General features: G+C 48.1%; 2 protein-coding genes and 1 non-coding gene across 7 annotated transcripts; 2 read left to right on the top strand and 1 right to left on the bottom strand.

The window, feature by feature from the left end:
* The first annotated feature begins 1,112 nt into the window (after positions 1-1,112).
* On the top strand, positions 1,113-2,621 carry Pigy (phosphatidylinositol glycan anchor biosynthesis class Y). 5 transcript variants are annotated; one of them, XM_038323009.2, is made up of 2 exons: positions 1,113-1,206; positions 2,003-2,621. In XM_038323009.2, exon 2 carries the CDS (start codon positions 2,268-2,270, stop codon positions 2,481-2,483), a length of 216 nt encoding a protein of 71 aa, XP_038178937.1. In that variant the 5' UTR covers positions 1,113-1,206; positions 2,003-2,267; the 3' UTR covers positions 2,484-2,621. The 5 variants fall into 5 exon arrangements, with proteins under 5 accessions (XP_038178937.1, XP_038178934.1, XP_038178935.1 ...); XM_038323006.2 differs by having other exon boundaries at positions 1,121-1,881; XM_038323007.2 differs by having other exon boundaries at positions 1,121-1,607.
* Positions 2,622-4,279: 1,658 nt separating this feature from the next.
* Positions 4,280-17,277, top strand: LOC119809289 (zinc finger protein 709-like). The gene is made up of 9 exons (XM_042054698.1): positions 4,280-4,368; positions 4,817-5,070; positions 5,719-5,738; positions 11,799-11,925; positions 12,109-12,166; positions 12,883-13,760; positions 16,487-16,613; positions 16,807-16,867; positions 16,936-17,277. The coding sequence occupies exons 1-7, from the start codon at positions 4,280-4,282 to the stop codon at positions 16,501-16,503; spliced, it is 1,443 nt and encodes a 480-aa protein (XP_041910632.1). The 3' UTR covers positions 16,504-16,613; positions 16,807-16,867; positions 16,936-17,277.
* Positions 4,500-4,618, bottom strand: LOC119810860. Its single transcript, XR_005284806.1, has one exon. It is a non-coding gene; the product is annotated as a 5S ribosomal RNA (ribosomal RNA).
* Positions 17,278-19,076: the final 1,799 nt, after the last annotated feature.

Here is a 19,076-nt window from a genome sequence, read left to right on the forward strand (position 1 = left end):
TCTTGCTGGCTCCTAAGTTTTGTTCTATTTTGAAAATATTTAATTAGAAAACGTTTATTATCTGATTTTGTGTGCGTGTGTGCAGGTGCGAAGGCATGCAACTGTGTACACACCACAAGACAGCTTTGTTCTTGGCCCTCTTCTGCCACCTTGTGGTCCAATAAAACCTGCACGGACTCTACACTGTTACGGACTTCTGGCAGGAAAAACTTTCTGATCTTTTGGTTTGCAGGAAGGTTAAGGGGTGGAGGCCACTGCGTACAGTAGCGCATAGAATCCAAGCTCAGCCTCATTCCTCTGTACGCTGGACTCAGATTCCACTCTGTATCCGCATGCAAGTAGTGGCTGGCAACATGGACAGATAGCATTTGCGAACACGAATCCCCCTAACCGCCAGCCCACGCCCAGACAGGGTCTTGTATAGTCCGGATGACCTAGATCTTGCTGTGTAAATCAGGCTAGCTTTGAACTCACAGAAATCCTCCTGTCTTTGCCCCCTGAGTGCTGGGATTAGGGATGTATGCCATCACGCCTGGACACGTTCTCTCTTTAAACTGCAGTTTACACTTTTTGCGTGAGTACACGCGGGAGTGCCACAGTAAATGTGTGGAAGGAAGTCAGAGCATAATGGGAGAAAATAAGTAGTCAGGCTTGGCAGCAAGCGCCTATACTCACTGAGCCATCACACCGATCCAAACCATTATTTTGACATCACAAATTCATGTGTAAAACCACCGATTAGACTCTTTTCCCGTCTACTTCAGAGGCTCAGGGATGCCGGCTTCCAGTTTACCCATTAGAAGAAGTAGGGAAGGCTTCCGAATGCGGACGCCACTGTCTGGTCTGGAAAGCCATGAATAAACCCTGCGGCAAATATGCTCCTATCCTGCCTCCAACGGGAACGGCGTAAGGACGCCCAGCCAGAGCCGACGGAGAGCCCCCGGACCCCTCTATCAAGCGCCTCTCTTTGGGGTTCTGGCTTTACCGGTCATCCAAGACCACGGGGGCGGAGCCTGAGCGCGGGAGACGTCGCGCGCTGTCCAATGAGGACGCGCGGGTCCGTTCCATCGCGGGATCTGGGTCTCTCGCTCCGCCCCCTGCAGGCGATTTGACGGGGCCGCTGGCCGAGGGTGCCCCGCCTCCGGAGACCGGTGACCGGCACGGCTAGGCGCCGCCCGCCCCGGGAACCCTGCTGGCCCGCGAGCGGTGAGTTCAGGGTCAGGAGGTCCCGAGAGACCCGCGGACGAGCTGTTGGAAGCAGCAGGGGCAGGGCTTTGGCCGCCTCGCGCCAGCTAGGCGGCTGCGCCACGGACGCCTCCAGTTACGCTCGGTTGATTGGTTTGCTTTCGGCTCGGCTCTGTCCGGCTCCCTTCGGCTCGGTCCTCCTGGCCATCGCTTCCCTACGCGGGCCAGAGGTGGCAGCGGGACCCCGATACCCATTCGCGTCCCCGTGGATCCAGAGCTGGTGCTGTTTTTCGGTCAGTACAGTGGTGGCAGGCGGCTCGAGACAAATCTCCGGGTTCCGGTGCGGGTCCCCAGCCGGTCCTCCGCGTATGGGAAGCATCCACTCAGGTGCTGAGGTCTGCCTTCATCTGACGTGAATCAGGGTTTGTAGGCCTCCTTTCACGTCTCCAGTTCACAGAATATGATCAGCACCTGCCCTTCATTCTACTTTTCAAATTACTTCCCAAAGGACTAAATGACACGTTGTAGTGTTTTGAAGTGCCATTCTTCTGCTTCCTCCTCAGTACTGATATTCCTGGTGTGAGTCACCACAGGCAGTTTTGGAAGACACTCTTTTAAAAGATTTGCTTACTAGTTGGGCATGGTGGCTTGGGGACGCCGATGGTGGAGGACCACACATTCGAGGCCAGCCTGCAGGTCCCAGCAATCCTCTCTCGTCTCTAACCTAGTACTGGAGTTGCTGGCTGCTTCTCCGTACCCCTTCCTTTGCTCTCCCCCCCCCCCCATTTTGTCACTCGCTTGTGCTTTTCTCATACAGTTAAGAACCCTTTGCTCTGCGGGGGACGTGTGTGTTGTCTGCGGTCGCTGGTAACTGCTGCATGTGACGGTGGATCGGGTCAGAACAAGGTTGAGGAGCCCTCACCTCCGGTCTGGGGCCGCTGGGTTCCTTGTCTGTCCTCAAGAAGCGTGGCCTCATGCCTGGATGAATGAGGAGTCGGGACAACGGGAAGATAAGACAGGAGCAGAACCTTGAAAGCAACCGAGTTTTCGTGATACTGTTTACCTTTTAAGAAGGGAGGAGGATGATCCCATCTCTGCCCACCCTGACTGTCCTCATCCCGCTGGTGTCCCTGGCAGGCCTGTTCTACTCCGCCTCTGTGGAGGAAGGCTTCCCCCAGGACTGCACCAGCGCCAGCAGCCTGTGTTTCTACAGCCTGCTCTTGCCAGTCACCGTGCCCGTTTACGTATTCTTCCACCTTTGGACCTGGATGGGGCTGAAGCTCTTCAGACATAATTAGTGCAGCCCCGCCCCCCTCGCTGGGGAATCTGCGCAGGAGATTCTTGGTAGTTGGGCTCTGCCCTCGAGGTTTGCAGATTTTTGACGTCAGTGCTGTAGCCGAATAACACTTTCAATAAATGTCTTGAGGGAGAGGATACCACCAGTCTATCTGAAGACTATTTCTTTTCTTTTTAAGACTTATTTTTAATTACGTGTCCGGATGTGGGTATGTGCATGTGGGTGGCTGAAGAGGCCACAAGAGTGTCAGATTCCCTGGAGCCGTCCAACATGGGTGCTGGGAGCTGAATTTGGGTCCTCTGTGAGGGTAGCAAGTTAAGTACTGCTCTTAACCCCTGAGCCATCTCTCCAGCCACCTATCTCTTTTCCTTTCTCTTTTAGTTCAGGCTAACCTCAAGCTGTGGGGAGGATGACCTTGACCTTTCTGCCCTCCTGCTTCCACCCAAATCACAGAGTGCCCAAATCACAGGCAAGCACCACCACATCCATTTCTGTGGTGCTGAGGAAGGAGCCCAGGGCTTCAGCATGCTAAGCCAGCACTCTCCCAGCTACCCAGCCCCAAAGACCATTCTTTAAAAAAAAAAAAATCCCATTCTTTTTAAATATTAGTCCTTTGGAAGCTGAGCATGGTGGCACACACCTTTAATCCCAGAACTTGGGAGGTAGAGACAGGGGGATCTCCATGAGTTTGAAGCAGACTGATCTCCAGAATTAGTTCCAGACCAGCCATGGCTGCATAGTAAGACTGTCACCAATAATAACTTGGAGTTTTGTTCCAGTTTCAAGATCAATGGTAAAGCCTTACGTTATGGATGACTCCACTGAGAGGAGCTGGATGGGAAATGCCTTAGAGCCGGTGTGATGATAAAACCGTCGGTACCTGGAAGCTGGAGCGATCCAGTCCTTATCCCAGTTCTGAGTTTGTGTCTGCGCACATGGCTCCACGGTTTCTTGGCACTAGGTGCTCTTGAAAAGGACCCCATTCAGTTCCCAGTACCCACATTGGTGGCTCACAACTAACTCCTTCTTCTGGACTCTGGGCACCTGCAAGCATGTGGCATGTATTCACACACACACACACACACACACACACACACACACACACACAATTTTTAAAAGAGGAAAACAAATCTGACTTTATAAAGTTTCCTTTATTTTTTTGACATCAGGTATTACCAGGTGGTGGAGGTCAGGGTTAGGGTCGGTGTTTCCTGGTTCTTGGATTCTTATTCAAAGAATTGAAATAAAAGCCCACATACAGATGTGTAAGGTTACGAGGAGACTACACAGAGTGAGGCTGTAGAGCAGGCGTGCAGATACGTGAGCCCACAGGGCTGCTCTTTCTTAAGCTGCCCCTCCTTACAGCTCCTGTACCCGCAGCACAGCGGAGGACCCGCCTGGGCAAGCCCTGCACTCAGGTTTGTAACACACACCTAAAAATAAACAGAGTCTTGCAAAAAAGAAGGAAAAGTTTCTTGTGGGTGAAAGTCGGTCTACCCTTGCTTGAAGGCGAGATCCGAGATGGGCTGAGGAAGTTGTGGTCTTGACCTGAACTCCCTCATTCCCAGATCCTGATGCCTCTGTGAGGCTGAGGCTTGGCTCCATTGGACACAGAATCTGATTACTTTGAAACCTGTGACCCCAGACTGAAACAAGGTTTCCTTGGGTAAGTCCCAGACACCCTGGAAAGAGGATTAAAGAAAAGTAGTCAAGAGGTGGAGACATGGCTCAGAGGTTAAGAGTGTGTCCTTAGTTTGCTTAGAAAATTTTTGAATTTTTTTTGAGTGTTTTGCTTTCATGTATATATGTGCACCATGTTCACGTAGTGCACTTGGGGGGCCAGAAGATGATTCAGAGCCTCTGGACCTGGAGTTACCAGAGTTAATGTGAGCTACCGCGTGGGTGCTGAGAACTGAACCCCAGCCTTCTTCAAGAACAGCAAGTGTTCTTAGCCTCTTAACCTTGTCTCCAGCTCCTAGTTTTTTTTTTTTTTTTTTTTTTTTTTTTTTTTTTTTAAAGCCTACAGCACCTGGTATTCCCAGGCGGTCTCCCATCCAAGTACTAACCAGGCCCGACCCTGCTTAGCTTCCGAGATCAGATGAGATTGGGCACGTTCAGGGCGATATGGCCGTAGACTCCTAGTTGGTTTTTATTGCTGTGATAAAACACCAAAAGCAACTTGAGGGAAGAAAGGGTTTTTTTTTTTTTTTTTTGACTTCTACTTTTATATTATAGTTCATAATTGAGGGGAGTCAGAGACCGGGAAGGAAGCTGCTCACTGACTTGCTCCCCTGTCCACATTCATCTGCCCTGGAGCGCAGGCTTACTGCCTAGGGGTGATGCCCCACCCCCAGCGTGCTCAGGCTTGCTGCCTAGGGGTGATGCCCCACCCCCAGCGTGCTCAGGCTTGCTGCCTAGGGGTGATGCCCCACCCCCAGCGTGCTCAGGCTTGCTGCCTAGGGGTGATGCCCCACCCCCAGCGTGCTCAGGCTTGCTGCCTAGGGGTGATGCCCCACCCCCAGCGTGCTCAGGCTTGCTGCCTAGGGGTGATGCCCCACCCCCAGCGTGCTCAGGCTTACTGCCTAGGGGTGATGCCCCACCCCCAGCGTGGACTGGGCCTTCTATATCAGTTAGAAATTAAGAAAATGTGCCACAGACATACCCACGGGCCATTCAGATGAAAACAGCTCCTTGAGGTTCCCCCTTTGAGGTGACTCTCGTCAAGCTGAAAAAACTAACCAGCGCAGAATGTGACCAGAGTTTGGTCCCCAGTGCCGATGTGGGGCGCCTCACTGTTGCCTGTAACTCGGTGTCCTCTCTGGTCTCCCCAGGCCACTGTACTCATGTACCCGTACCCAGGTCCTGACATACAGATAGTTAAAAATAAATCTTTTTAGAGAATGTCAGTTTAGGGGGAACCAGAAATCCCAGCTGGGAGAGGGGCCAAGGAGATGGGGGCTGCCTTCTCCAAACCTTCCCGCTGTCTGGACTTGCCCTAGTCCCCTCCAGTCCGAGGGCTGGGATAGGGCAGGCAGCCCCATGCCTCACTAGATTGTGTGGAGGCTCCTGGTCCCGGGCAGGAGGAGCCGTGGTGTGTAGGTGTCTAGGCTGCTGCTGAGTCCTCCACCAGTACAGGAAGCAGCCTTTCATCCGGCCCTGGCCTCCAGAGGCTGAGCTCTTCCCTCTCTTTTGAGCAAGCCAAAGCACCTTTTCTGCAGTTATTTGAGAAGAGTGAGGTACCTCTGCCACGGGAAAGGTGAGAATAGTTCACTGTGAGAGTGGTTGTGTGTGTGTGTGTGTGTGTGTGTGTGTGCTGTGAGCCAGGAGCCATGACTCCAGTAAGAGAATAGTTCACTGTGAAAGTGGTTGTGGGCCTGTGATGTGTGTGTGTATGTGTGTGTGTGTGCTGTGAGCCAGGAGCCATGACTCCAGTAAAAGAATAGTTCACTGTGAAAGTGGTTGTGGGCCTGTGATCTGTGTGTGTGTGTGCTGAGAGTGGTTATGGGGCTGGTGTGTGTGTGTGTGTGTGTGTGCTGTGAGCCAGGAGCCATGACTCCAGTAAGAAACACTGTAGCAAACAAAGTCTGTAAACATCCTTGGCCCTTTGGGGCTAACATTCTAGATTTTTTTTTTTTTTTTTTGGTCTGAGACAGGGTTTCTCTGTAGCTTTGGAGCCTGTCCTGGAACTAACTCTTGTAGATCAGGCTGGCCTGGAACTCACAGAGATCTGCCCGCCTCTGCCTCCCGAGTGCTGGGATTAAAGGCGCGTGCCACCACTGCAGTCTCATTCTAGATTTTTAAAATCCAATTTGATGTTATCCAGCCAGTTCTGTTTGTCCGTGTGAAACAAGTTTTGTAAAGACAAGAGATGGTCCCTGATATCAGATGGGAAATCCAAGTCTTCATTGGCCTCCCCAGGGGTAGCACTTAGAGGTTCTTATAGGCTCCAGAAACAGGGGTCTGAGGTGAAGTGTGAGGTGAGAAGGCATCCGAGGTCCAGCTCCTCCGAGAGGTGGTGCTGGTGTGAGCAGAGGGTGGAATTTCATAGCTCTGATCTCAAAGGTTTAGCTATCAGGCCCAGCGAGACAGCGTACGAGTGCTATAGCTATGTGAGCCTGAGACCCATGGTGGAGGCCGAGAGGTTGGCGAGAGAGCCCAGCTGGAACCCTGGATGCTCCTCAACACCTACAGAGCAGTTCACAACCATCTGTGGTCACTGGAGGGTCTAATGTCCTCTTTAGGCCTCCACCAGGCACGCATACAGTGAACAGACATACGTGCAGGCAAAATACCCATACATATTTTTTAAAAAGTATGTCATACCCATGCCATAGTGTGTTTCCCTCAGTAATAAACAATATTATTTGAGACATAGTTTGTGTAGCCCTGGCCGGCCTGGAACTTGCTCTGTAGACCAGTCTAGCCACAAACTCAGAGATCCACCTGCCTCTGCCTCTGGAAGGCTGGGATCAAAGGCTTGTGCCACCACACTGGGCCTTCTTATTATTTTTATTTTTTTTTTTAAATAACACTGCTAGGGATTGAAACCAGGGCTTCTTGAATTCTAGGCAAGGACTCTGCCAACTGAGGTACATCTCCAGTTCCCATCAGACATTTTTGCAGGCTCTTAGTAATGAAAAGGTGGTGTTTTCTGAAGGGCTTTTGGTCGACCTGAAAACCTCCAGTGAGCGGAGCAAAGTGAGAGTTGACAAACATTTGCAGTGGTTAGGAGCTGGGCGACGCCTTCCTGATAGCGCACAACCTTCCTCTGTAGGGAAACACCTGCAGACGGGATCATCCACTCCAAAAGTTCCCTTTGATTCGCTATGAAACTCCACCACCCCTCCCCACTGCCCTTCTTGGTTCTGATTAAAGGACCGTCCGCTTCTGTGGAGGCTGATCTCTTTGTTTTCACGTCTGCGCCATCAATCCCGATCTAAAATTTTCAGCTGGTTTGAGATGGACAAAGGCAGAGCTAATAAGAGCACACTCCTTAGTGATCTAGAAAAAAGCCCATGGCCCGTCAGGTGTCCTAGTACCCCACGAATGAAATCCTAGTACTCAGGAGGAGTTGGAGGCCAGCCCTAGGCTATATAGACCCCGCCCTCTTACAAAGAAAAGAGACACTAAAGGGGCAGGAAACTGGGGGTGTAGCCACATTGGTAGAGTGCTTGCTTGCTACGCACAAGGCTCTAAGTAACATCTCCAACACAGCATAAACATAGCCGGGCATAATAGCACCTATAATCTCAGCACTTAAAAGGCAGAAGGATCAGAAGTTCAAGTTCATCCTTGGCTACTTAAGTTCATCGATGCTAGCCTGTTCTACATGAGACCTGGTCTCAAAGGAAAAAAAAGCTAGAGAGTTTACATACGTTCCTCCTTAGCTGCCCCAATCAGTTTGAGATCCTAGACTTAAGGATCTAGGACGTAGAGGACGCTTACACGAATTTATCCCCAGTCTTACCCCTCTGTCCCTCAGGGTGAAGGGGCGGGACTGCAGTAACTGTCCAATGAGACGCACTGCTGGAAGGGGCGGGCGCCGCCTTGCAAAACCATCAAAGAACTGAGGCTCTTATTGGGAGGGTCTGTCTGGGCTTTGCTGGCTGGGGTCTTTGCCTCTGTCCGTGTCCTACTGTGTCCTGAGGAGAACCCGGAACCCGGAGGCGGGCGTCAGTAGGACCTCCTGGGCAGCGGGATGGTGAGTGCATCCGGAGATGGAAAAATGCTACGTGACGCAGCGTCACTCGGGAGTCTGCGCCCAGTTTGTGCCCCATGTCGTCCCGCTTCCACTACCCCCTCGGGTCCGGGCTCCCGCTAGGTCCGGCTTCGGCCTTGCTCTGCAGCTCGGCCGTGGGGTGGGAGGGCGGCAACAAGATCCGAGCTGTGCAGAGTGCGGGAGGAGCTGCTGCCCGAGGGTCCCCAGCCTATCCCTGTTCCCTGAGTGGGAGCCAATTCTCCCCTGTGTTGTACAGATTTACTGGTGGCCTTAAATTAGAGACCCTATTCCAGTCTAGCTTTTCAAACTCTGTAGCCAATGAAGACGCTTGTTTCCGGTTCCCCTTTCCACACCTCCAGTAGCAACTCCCCACTCCATGTTCTTTCTTTTTCTTTCTAGTTATCTCTCTTCCTTAGTCCCCCCCCCCCGCCCACTCCCCTTACTCTTTCTTACTTTCTCAACAGGGTTTCTAGTGCCATCTGGTTTGAGTTTAAGCGGTGCTAGGGATGGAACCCAGATCTTCCTGCGTGCTGGTCAGCAGTCTCTCGATGCTGAATTTAACTCATCCTCGGAGTCCCTATCTCAAATCCCAAGTACTGCAATTACATACCTGTGCTGTCACAGCTGGTCACCTTTCTACATTCTAAGCATACATTTTAATGACAACTTTTCTTTAGGACAAAGGTTGGTTTGGTTGGTTGGCTGATTTTTGTAGTGCTGAGGATAGAACCCAAGGCTTAGAGCTTTATCATTGAACTGCATCTCCAGTCATTTACTTATTACTAGCATGTATTTATTGTATATGGTTTCACTGCACAATTCAGAATGGTCTCAAACTAATAATCCTCCTGTATCAGTTTCCCGAGTGATGGGATTACAGATATAGGACACCAGGCTTGGCTGAATGGCTGTTACAAAGTCTAAAGTTTTGCCTTATTGGCTGTCTGCCTAACAGGAAACTCTTTGGAGCTGTGTTCTCTAAGATGCATCTCTAAAATGCACGGGACTCCCCTGGAACTGGAGTTAGGGATAAGTGTGAGGCTTCATGCTTGGACAGGGTCTGGGTCCTCTGGAAGAAGAGCAAATGCTCTGAACAAATGAACCATATCTTCAGCCCCACTCTTGAACTTTTGATCTCCTGTCTCTGTTTCCCAAACTGGGATTTTTTAGTTATGTGCCACCATTCCTAGCTCATGGGGTGCTGGAGGTCAAGCCTAGGGCTTCTTGTGTTCTACGTAGCACTCCACAGTCCTTCCTCTCAGACCCCAGCTTTCAGGTTTACATTCTGTATCCATTGATGTAGTGCACGGGAAAGCCTGTGAAGGCCATGGTTTCTGTGCCCCAGGCAATGTTGGTGGGATTTCATTTTGGGTAAAGGAGGAAGTTGCAGAGATAACATCCCCATGGGGTCAGCAGGGAGAATCCTGTTGTCCACCTGAGCCTCCTTCAGAAGAAGCTGGGAACTGCATCATCTAGACCCAGGGAGGCAGATGCTGTGCTAGTGATTCACAAAAGGTGTAGGGGGCCAAATATAATATAGATAATTCAAATATAATATATTCAAATAAACATAGACTTATTAAGAAAAAAATGAGAATTTCTGATTTCTGAGAGTGGGAAGTGTTCTAAGGGAAGAATACCTGTTCACCCACTTTTGCATATGTGTGGAATATGCATGTATACTCATGTATGCAGATATGCTTACACATGGAGTGGGGTTTGAGTTAGAGATTGACATTGGTCACCTTATTTTAAGATAATTACTCCTCCTTGAACCTGGTGTTTGCCATTTTGGCTTGACTGGCTAGCCGGCCAACAAGTCCCTGGGATCCTCTCTTTAGTCCTGGAGTTACAAAGCTTGTGTTGTCATGCCTGACTTTTTGTGTGGGTGCTGGGGATATGAACTAAGCCCTGTAGTTACTGAGCCATCTCTTTAGCCCCACATGTAGCTTAAATTGGCCTTCAAGATCCTCCTGGCTCTATATCTTCAGCATTTCTTATAAGCATGCACCATTTTTTGAGACTTTTTTTTCTATGTATCCCAGTTGGCCTCAAACTCAGTACAATCTGGTTTCAGCCTTGGGTGCTAGGATTACAGGTGTGCCCCACCATGCCTGCCCCCCACTATGTATGTTATAATTGTGAGTCCACTCACCATCATATTATGATCCCCATTCAACTGTGTTAGAAATTGTAGCTGCTGGGCCTACCAAGATAGCCCAGCAGGTGCAGGTACTGGCCACCAAATCTAATACCCTGGTCTGAGTCCTGTGTTTGTTTGAATGAGAATGTCCCCATAGGCTCATATGTTTGAATACTTGGTCTGCATTTGGTGAAACTGGGAAGGATTAGGAGGTGTGGCTTTGTTGGAAAGGCATATCACTGGAGGGGAGCTGTGTCATTTCCAGTCTCTCTCTCTGAATCCTTGTGGGTAAGGACATAAAGTCTCAGCTGCTGCTCCAGCACTGTGCCTGCCTGTTGTCATGCTCCCCAACATGATGGTTATGAACTCACTCTCTGACAGTGTAAGCCCCAATAAGCTCTTTTCTTCAGTAAATTGCCTTGGTTTTGATGTCTTATCACAGCAATTAAAAAAAGTAACCGAGATAATACCCAAAGCCCACATAAATATATCAATAAGTCAGACATGGTGGCACCAGCTGCAGTCCCAGCATTTGAGAGGATTGGCAGGATAATCATGAGTTGGAGGTTGGCCTGGGACAACCTAGCTGGACCCTAAAGCCAACAAGCCAGCTGGGGAGGTGGCCTAGTGGGTGAGATGATTGCTCCAGAAGCATGAAGACCTGAGTTTGGATCCCCAGCTTCCATGTAAAGCCTCATATGGCTGTACATCTGTGATCCCAGTGCTGGGGGTGGAGATATAGCCTGGGGCTTACCGGTCAGTCAACCAGCCTAGCTGAAAAACGATCAGCTTCAGTTCAGTGAGAGGCCCTGAACTCACTCGTTCAGGAAGCCAGCAGTGTTCACGCTAGACAGGAAGCACATGATTCCAAATGTCAGCCATGTGAGCAGCCTTCAGCAGTTACTCTTTCCACTGTCTTGGTAATAATACAGAGCAGTAGGGCACAACACCCGAATCCTCCGCATGGGTATGAATATATACACACAATATGAATAAAACAAAGCAAGGCAACAGTTAGAATGTACAGCCCAGTTCCCTGTGTTTTGGTGTTAGTACTTTATGAGAAAGTGAATGTGAACTAAGGCCAGAATTCTGGTAACTGTATTCATTTACCATAAACTAAAAGTTTAGAGACCATAGGATTGTATGTGAATGTCTTTTTAAAGGAAGGTTTATTTTTATTTATGTGTATATGTCTGTGTTAGAATATGCTGTGTGTGCTGACCCTACCCTTGGCAAGGAAGCCAGAAGAGGGTGTTAAGTCTCCTGGAGCTGGTGATTGTAAGCAGCCCTCTGGTTGCTGGGAACAGAATTCGGGTCATCTGGAAGCAGCAAGTTCTCTTAACTGCTGAGCCGTCCCTGTAGCCTCTTATGTGAATGACTTATGGATTGAATACAGCTTCTCCGTGTCACGTGTCTCTCTTCCTCTTGTAAACATGTTTGCCATGTTTCAGGACTTGGTGACCTTTGAGGATTTGACTGTGAACTTCACCCAGGATGAGTGGGCTCTGCTGGATTCTTCCCAGAAGAACCTTTACAGAGAGGTTGTCGGGGAAATCTTCGTGACCTTGGCTTCTGTGGGTAAGGATGTCAGCTTCTTACTTTCTTGCTAGACAGCATGCTCTGCCCATCCGTGCTGGCTTCTGACTGGCAGTATGGGAAGGAACACTCTGATGCATAACCAGAGCGTCCTTGCAGCAGTCACAGGCCCAGAGTCTAGTCTGTTCTCTCTCTGAACTCAGTGTTCTCCCTTCTGTGTTGTAGGAGAAAGATGGGACCAGAATATTGAAGACTGGTACAGAAATCAGGGGAGACTCTTAAGGTAACTCTCACTGGAAACAGAAAGGAATGTCCCCTGAGAGACATTCAGGAGCTGGGCCGGCAGCTCAGGTGGTGTAGTGCCAACTATGCCAGCGATTGATCCTAGAATCTGTGTAAAAAGCCAGGTGGGTGTGGGGACATGTGCATATAATTCTAGCTTTGGGGGGAGGGTTGAGATAGATAGGTCTCTGGGGATTACTGGCCAGTCAGCCTAATCACACCAGCTAGTTCTTTGTAAAAGTAGAAGCCCCTATCTCAGAAAATAAGGTAGCAAAGAAGACACCTGAGATTGACCTCTGGTCTCCACATGTACATGTGTGTACTTGTGTACATAAAGACAGAATTTTAGTTTGTCATTAAGTTTGAAAAAACCCACCCATCTGCATGTTTATTTATTTATTATTACATTTTATTTGTGTGCACGTGTTTGTATGGGCTTACAAAGGCCAGAGGTATCAGATTCTTTTGAAGCTGGAGTTAAGTTCCAGAGGTCCAATGTCGTCTTCTGGTACACAGTAGTGTACAAACATATATGCAAATAGGTAAAACACAAAGACATAAAATAAAAACAAAAGCATTTAAAAATGAAGCGTGTACACTCTTAACTGCTGAGGCATCTCTTCAGCCTTCTAGTAAATATAGGAATTTGAAGCCTATCAGTGGTTTGAAATTGTGAGTGAAGCATTTGTAATTGTTCTGATTTTTTTTTCTCAACAGCAGCCATATTATAGAGAGACTTGGTGACAGCAGACAAAGTAGCCATTATGGAGAAACCTTCAGTGAAACTCTTGACCATGATCTGAAGAAGAAAAGTTCTACTGAAGGAAAACTCTGTGAGTGTAGTGTATGTGGGACAGTCTTCACGCCTCTCTCGTCTGGGAAGCCCAGGCGTGCTCACCCTAGACAGGAAGCACGTGATTCCAAATGTCAGCAGTGTGAGCCAGCCTTCAGCAGTTACTCTTCCCACATCAGTGCCGGGTCTCACACTGAAGACAAACCGTATGAGTGTCAGGAACATGAGGAAGCCTTCCTTTCTTTTACCGGCCTTGGTGAATCCATTGTACCTCATACTGCAGGTGGACCGCACAAGTGTAATGTGTGTGGGAAAGGTTTGCACTATCCCAGCTCACTGAGAATCCATGAAAGAATCCACACCGGAGAGAAGCCTTATCAGTGTGAACAGTGTGGAAAAGCCTTCAGTTGCTGGGGCTCAGTTCGACGACATCAAAGGACTCATACTGGCGAGAAACCCTACACGTGTAGTCAGTGTGGGAAAGCCTTCAGCTCTCTTTCAGGCCTTAAAGGCCACATGATGAGGCACACTGGAGGTGGACCTTACACGTGTAAGGAGTGTGGGAAAGTCTTTAATTCACCCAGTGCACTTAGTAAGCATGAAAGAACTCACACGGGAGAGAGACCCTTTTTGTGTAAACACTGTGGGAAAGCCTTCATTTGTTCAACTTCAGTTCGCAAACATGAAAGAACGCACACTGGGGAAAAACCCTATGAATGTAAGCGATGTGGGAAGGCCTTCATTTCTAATTCAGGCCTCCAAGGACATATGATCAGGCACACTGGTGTTGGGCCTTATAAATGTTAAGTTCTGCGGGAAAGCCTTTGGCTCTCCCAGTGCGGTGCTAAGGCATGAAAGTGCTCACGTTGTATAGAATTCTTGTGACTAGAGCTTGGAAAACCTTCACTTTTTTTTTTTTTTTTTTTGGTTTTTCGAGACAGGGTTTCTCTGCAGCTTTAGAGCCTGTCCTGGAACTAGCTCTTGTAGACCAGGCTGGCCTCGAACTCACAGAGATCCGCCTGCCTCTGCCTCCCAAGTGCTGGGATTAAAGGCGTGCGCCACCACCGCCCGGCTCACTTTTTTTTTTTTTTTTTTTTTGAAAACCTTCACTTTTGAGGATTCATAAGGTACCTGAGAAAATATTTTACTATCCTAGTTCAGGTACAGAAAAGAATTACTGGAGGGAAACCCTGTTCAGAGAATATGGGAAAACCGTTAACTGTTAGATTTTATCTAGGATGCGTGAAGAGGCTGAAGAAAAAGCTTATAAATAAAAAAAATAAAACCTGTGTCTATGTGTGTGTGTGTGTATGTGTGTGTGCGTGTGTGTGTATGTGTGTGTGTATGTAACTGTACAGCTTATTTTGTTGAGGTGGTCTAGAAGATACATAGAAGACGGGTTCTTTTTTTTTTTTTTTTAAAGATTTATTTATTTATTATGTATACAACACTCTGCCTCGGTGTATGCCTGCACGCCAGAGGAGGGCGCCAGATCTCAGTACAGATGGTTGTGAGCCACCATGTGGTTGCTGGGAATTGAACTCAGGACCTCTGGAAGAGCAGCCAGTGCTCTTAACCTCTGAGCCATCTCTCCAGCCCCAGAAGATGGGTTCTTAAATTAGGCATGATGGCACAGGCCTTTAGTCCCTGTACTGGGAGGTGGAGGCAGGAAGATCGGGAGCTCATGGTTGTCCTCAGCTATGTAGCAAATTTGAGACCAGCTTGGGTTACATGACACTGCTTCAAAGGGGTGCCACAAGCCATTAATTCCAGTACTTGAGAGCCAGAGGCAGGTGAATGCTTGTGAGTTCAAGGCTTACATAGTGAGTTCCAGGCCAGCCAGATCTACATAGTGAAACCCTGTCTCAAAGTGGTTGGGGCGTGCTCAGTAGAGTGCTCGCTGTCCGGGAGAACTGAGTTCTGTTGTCAGCAGACATGTCGAACCCCTTACAGCGGACTGTATTTAGCTACAGGGGATTTGAAGCTCTCCTCTGACCGCTGCAGGCATTGCACTCCATATACATACACATAATTTTAAAAAGATGGATGATTTCCCAAGTTAGCACCCAGGGACCAGATTACAGAGGTTGCCATGAAGAAGGCTTTGAGGTGGCATGTGTAAATGCGAGAGGGCACTGTTATATTGAGTGCAAGGCCTGCGGGAACGAACCGTTTTTAAAGTCGCAGTGTGCGGTGGGCATGTGTGGAGGTCAGAGGACAACTCTGGCATCGGGTCTCCCCTTCCATCTTTACCTAGGCTCCAGGGTGGGACTCAGGTTATCAGGGTTAGCAGCGAGAGCCTTCATCTGCTGAGCCGTCTTGTCAGCCCGGCCCTTCTTTTGTGATTACATCTTGCCATTAGAATATCCTGGCAGCCGGGCGGTGGTGGCGCACGCCTTTAATCCCAGCACTCGGGAGGCAGAGGCAGGCAGATCTCTGTGAGTTCGAGACCAGCCTGGTCTACAAAAGCTAGTTCCAGGACAGGCTCCAAAGCTACAGAGAAACCCTGTCTCGAAAAACAAAAACAAAAACAAACAAACAAAAAAAAATACCGGTGCCTTGTTTCTCCAAAAGACTTAACAACTGGCCTGTTAACCGGCCCCTTAACACTGGAACAGAATTACTTGCACCCATAACCAATACACCCTCGCCACTCAATTTCTTACTTGCTGGCCAGACTTCCGAGGGTGATCTCTCAGGGATCCCTACTTCCCGATCTCGCAGATGGGTCTCCGACTGCAGTTGCTGATGATCTCACTGGGGCCTCCAATTGTACCGATTCTGTGTTACCCCCTCGGTACAGTTCGCGTGCCACTGTACCTTACGCGAGTTGGACAAGGGCCTGGAGATTGAAAGAACACACAAAGAGACCTGGGTCATTCGAAAGGAGATCAGCCGAATTTTAATTTACCAACCAGGAGCAAAGAACAAATGAGAGAGGATGTTTGAAACAATTTAAATGATTTTTTATTTATTTGTATAGTGTGTGTGTGTGTGTGTGTGTGTGGTTCTGTGTGCACCGTGACTCACATGTAGACATCAAAGAACAACGTGAGGAGGCCATCTCTCCTTCCACCATGAGTGATTGAACTCAGGCCCACAGGCTTCACAGTGTAGCCCGGCCGTGTCTCTGCTCATGAGGTGGTATTTGGAAAGGAAAGCATTCTCAGTGTTATCGCACTGACTCGTGAGGACAGAAGTAGACATTGTAGAAGAGAAACTGCGAGTGACTCGGGATCAAGTCTTTCTGTTTCCTGCTATCAGAGGGTTGTTCCTGTCTGCTTATTAATATTAATAAATATGTACAATATTATGAAATTTTAATTTAATTATTAATTTTCTTATTAATATTTTATTTGTGTAATTTGTTTTTGCGAAACAATGTTAATGTAGCCAGAGAGTAAGATTCTAATAAAGTCATCAATAAACGTTTGTAGATCAGAATCTAAGAAACTGCTCATACATCAAGTGTAGCTATCCAATGCTGTCTGTCTCACCCTCCTCTGTGCATCATGTGGAATGTTGTAGGGGTCACTGACCTTTGAGGATGTGGCTGTGAACTTCACCCAGGAGGAGTGGGCTCTGCTGGACCCTGCTCAGAAGAAGCTGTACAGGGATGTGATACTGGAAACTGTCAGGAACATGACCACTGTAGGTAAGGATGACACCATCCCTCCCTTCGTCATTTAGAGAAAATTGTGTTTTGTTAGCAATGCTGTTCGGTGGCTTAGCATATGGAAAGAGAACACTTTGGATAAATCAGCAGGGCCTTGTGTACCATGAGAACAGAATTCAGTAACTTTTCCAAGTATGGTAATTTCTGCTGTTTTCTCTGGTCTATGCTTTAGGAATACAGTGGGAGGATCAGCACATTGAAGATCAGTACAGAACTCCTGGAACAAACCCAAGGTACTTTTTAAAAAAATATTTATTTATTTATTTATTTATTTATTATGTATACAATATTCTGCCTGCAGGCCAGAAGAGGGCACCAGACCCCATTACAGATGGTAGTGAGCCACCATGTGGTTGCTGGGAATTGAACTCAGGACCTTTGGAAGAGCAGGCAATGCTCTTAACCGCTGAGCCATCTCTCCAGCCCCCAAGGTACTTTGTATTCATTAGGGGAAATAGTTCCCACTAGTGTGAAATAGAAAAGTCATGGTTATGTATTTTTGTTAAAAACATAGTTCTCATGGTTTATCGTGATATCATCAAAGTTAGAGTCAACCTGTGAATTCAAATGATTCATCTGCTCAAACTCTTTAGTATCTGGGACTGTAGAGATATATTGTCATGAAGTTAAAAAAAAACCACAATGAGCCGGGCGGTAGTGGCGCATGCCTTTAATCCCAGTACTTGGGAGGCAGAGGCAGGCAGATGTCTGAGTTCGAGGCCAGCCTGGTCTACAAAAGCTAGATCCAGGACAGGCTCTAGAAACTACAGGGAAACCCTGTCTCGAAAAACCAAAAAAACAAAACAAAACAAAACAAAAAACCATGAAAGAACCCACAGTGGAGAAAAACCCTATGAGTGCACCGAGTGTGGGAAGACCTTCAGCCGCTCCAGGAACTACCAGTCACACATGAGGTCTCACAGGGAAAAGCTTCACTGATGTAACATACCCTGTGTTAAGGACCTCAGGAAGTCTTTCATTATACACCTTTGTAGCATCCCTGAGACTGAAGAGCGGGGGACAATCCGTATAAATATTGAGTGCAGCCACTTCACTTCAGTCTGAAGCCATGAAAACCCACAGGTGCAGACAACACACACGGTGAGCTGTGAGTCTGGTGTGATGAATAGATCCTGTTTCATGAATGCACATGTCGAGGGAAATGCAGCAAAAGGCACAGACTCTGTGGAGGCAGAGCAGAGCGGTGACTCTGATTCTTGGCACCTAGGGCTTACAGAGGACCAGTGTGCTTCCCAGCACCCACTTAGTGCCTCACAAACACCCGTGACTCCAATTCCAGGACATCTGATGCCCTCTTTTGACCTCAGTGGGTACCAGGTGTGCATGTGGTGCACATACATGCGTGCTGGCAAACTCACACACAATACCTTTAAAAATACATACAAATGATATAAAAGGTACACGCTGATTTTCTTTCTTAATGACTCATCATTTGGGATCTCTGTATTATGGATTTATCATTATTTATTTCCAAAGAGTCATCAGTAAGAAACTGAGTAGTTGTTAAGCAGTAGATCATGTTAATTGGTTGAGTGTTGAGTTCATCTTGATAAAGTGTCATCTGCCTATCCTGAAGTGTGGAGGTTCATGGCTGACTTGAAATATGTAATCTCACCGGATTCAAGAGATTACAATGCTGAGGTGTATTTGTCATATAAAATGTGCTTCACAGTGGAGAGTCCTTTATTACTAATACTTGGAGAAAGATTTGTGACTGGTTGTGTTGGTGCATATCTTTAATCCAAGCACTTGGGAGGCAGAGGCAGGTGGGTCTCCATGAGTCTGAGGCTTTGAGACCTTTATACCCTGGTTGCCTGCCGTTCCTTGTGCTACTTTTTTTTTTAAAAAAAGATTTTATTTATTTATTACGTATACAGAGTTCTGTTTGCATGTATGCCTGCAGGCCAGAAGAGGGCGCCAGATCTCATTACAGATGGTTGTGAGCCACCATGTGGGCGCTCTGGAAGAGCAGCTGGCACTCTTAACCGCTGAGCCAGCACTCCTTTTGCTATTTTCGTCACACGTTGCCATCTCCTCCCATCAGTATGTGACTCCTAGTGGTCTTTCCAGCGTCACCGATTTCTCTTCAGTTCGTTTTTCTCTTTGTTTGGGTAGTAAGTACCATATGATACTTGTCTACTTTCACATTTGCTGATCCTGCCCATGGAGACCTGACCTTGAGGCCCTCTAGCAGGCAAGTCGTATACTTGCCATTACTTTAGTCAAAAGGTCCCTCTTTCCTTCTTTTCTTCCTGAGCCTGGGGGCCCTGAATGCTAGGCAGGTGTTCCACCCCTAACCTGTATGCCACCTTCACTTCTGGCTTAGACTTGCAACGGCGTTTTACTAATATCCGGGTTAGCACTGAAGGTGGTCCTTATTCTCATTTGTGCCCCTCCTTCCCTGATGGGTCCCCCCCTTTG

This window comes from Arvicola amphibius, chromosome 3 (genome assembly GCF_903992535.2).
Source record: "Arvicola amphibius chromosome 3, mArvAmp1.2, whole genome shotgun sequence".
Classification (NCBI taxonomy): Eukaryota; Metazoa; Chordata; class Mammalia; order Rodentia; family Cricetidae; genus Arvicola; species Arvicola amphibius.

What these genes read in the sequence shown, in the direction of transcription:
- LOC119809289 (XM_042054698.1), top strand. Translation starts at nt 4,280, where the DNA reads ATGTATATATGTGCACCATGTTCACGTAGTGCACTTGGGGGGCCAGAA. An exon ending in GTACCTCTGCCACGGGAAAG is followed by an intron (nt 5,739 to 11,798) that starts GTGAGAATAGTT and finishes GCCATGTTTCAG; the next exon opens with GACTTGGTGACCTTTGAGGA. An exon ending in AATCAGGGGAGACTCTTAAG is followed by an intron (nt 12,167 to 12,882) that starts GTAACTCTCACT and finishes TTTTCTCAACAG; the next exon opens with CAGCCATATTATAGAGAGAC.
- Pigy (XM_038323009.2), top strand. Translation starts at nt 2,268, where the DNA reads ATGATCCCATCTCTGCCCACCCTGACTGTCCTCATCCCGCTGGTGTCC.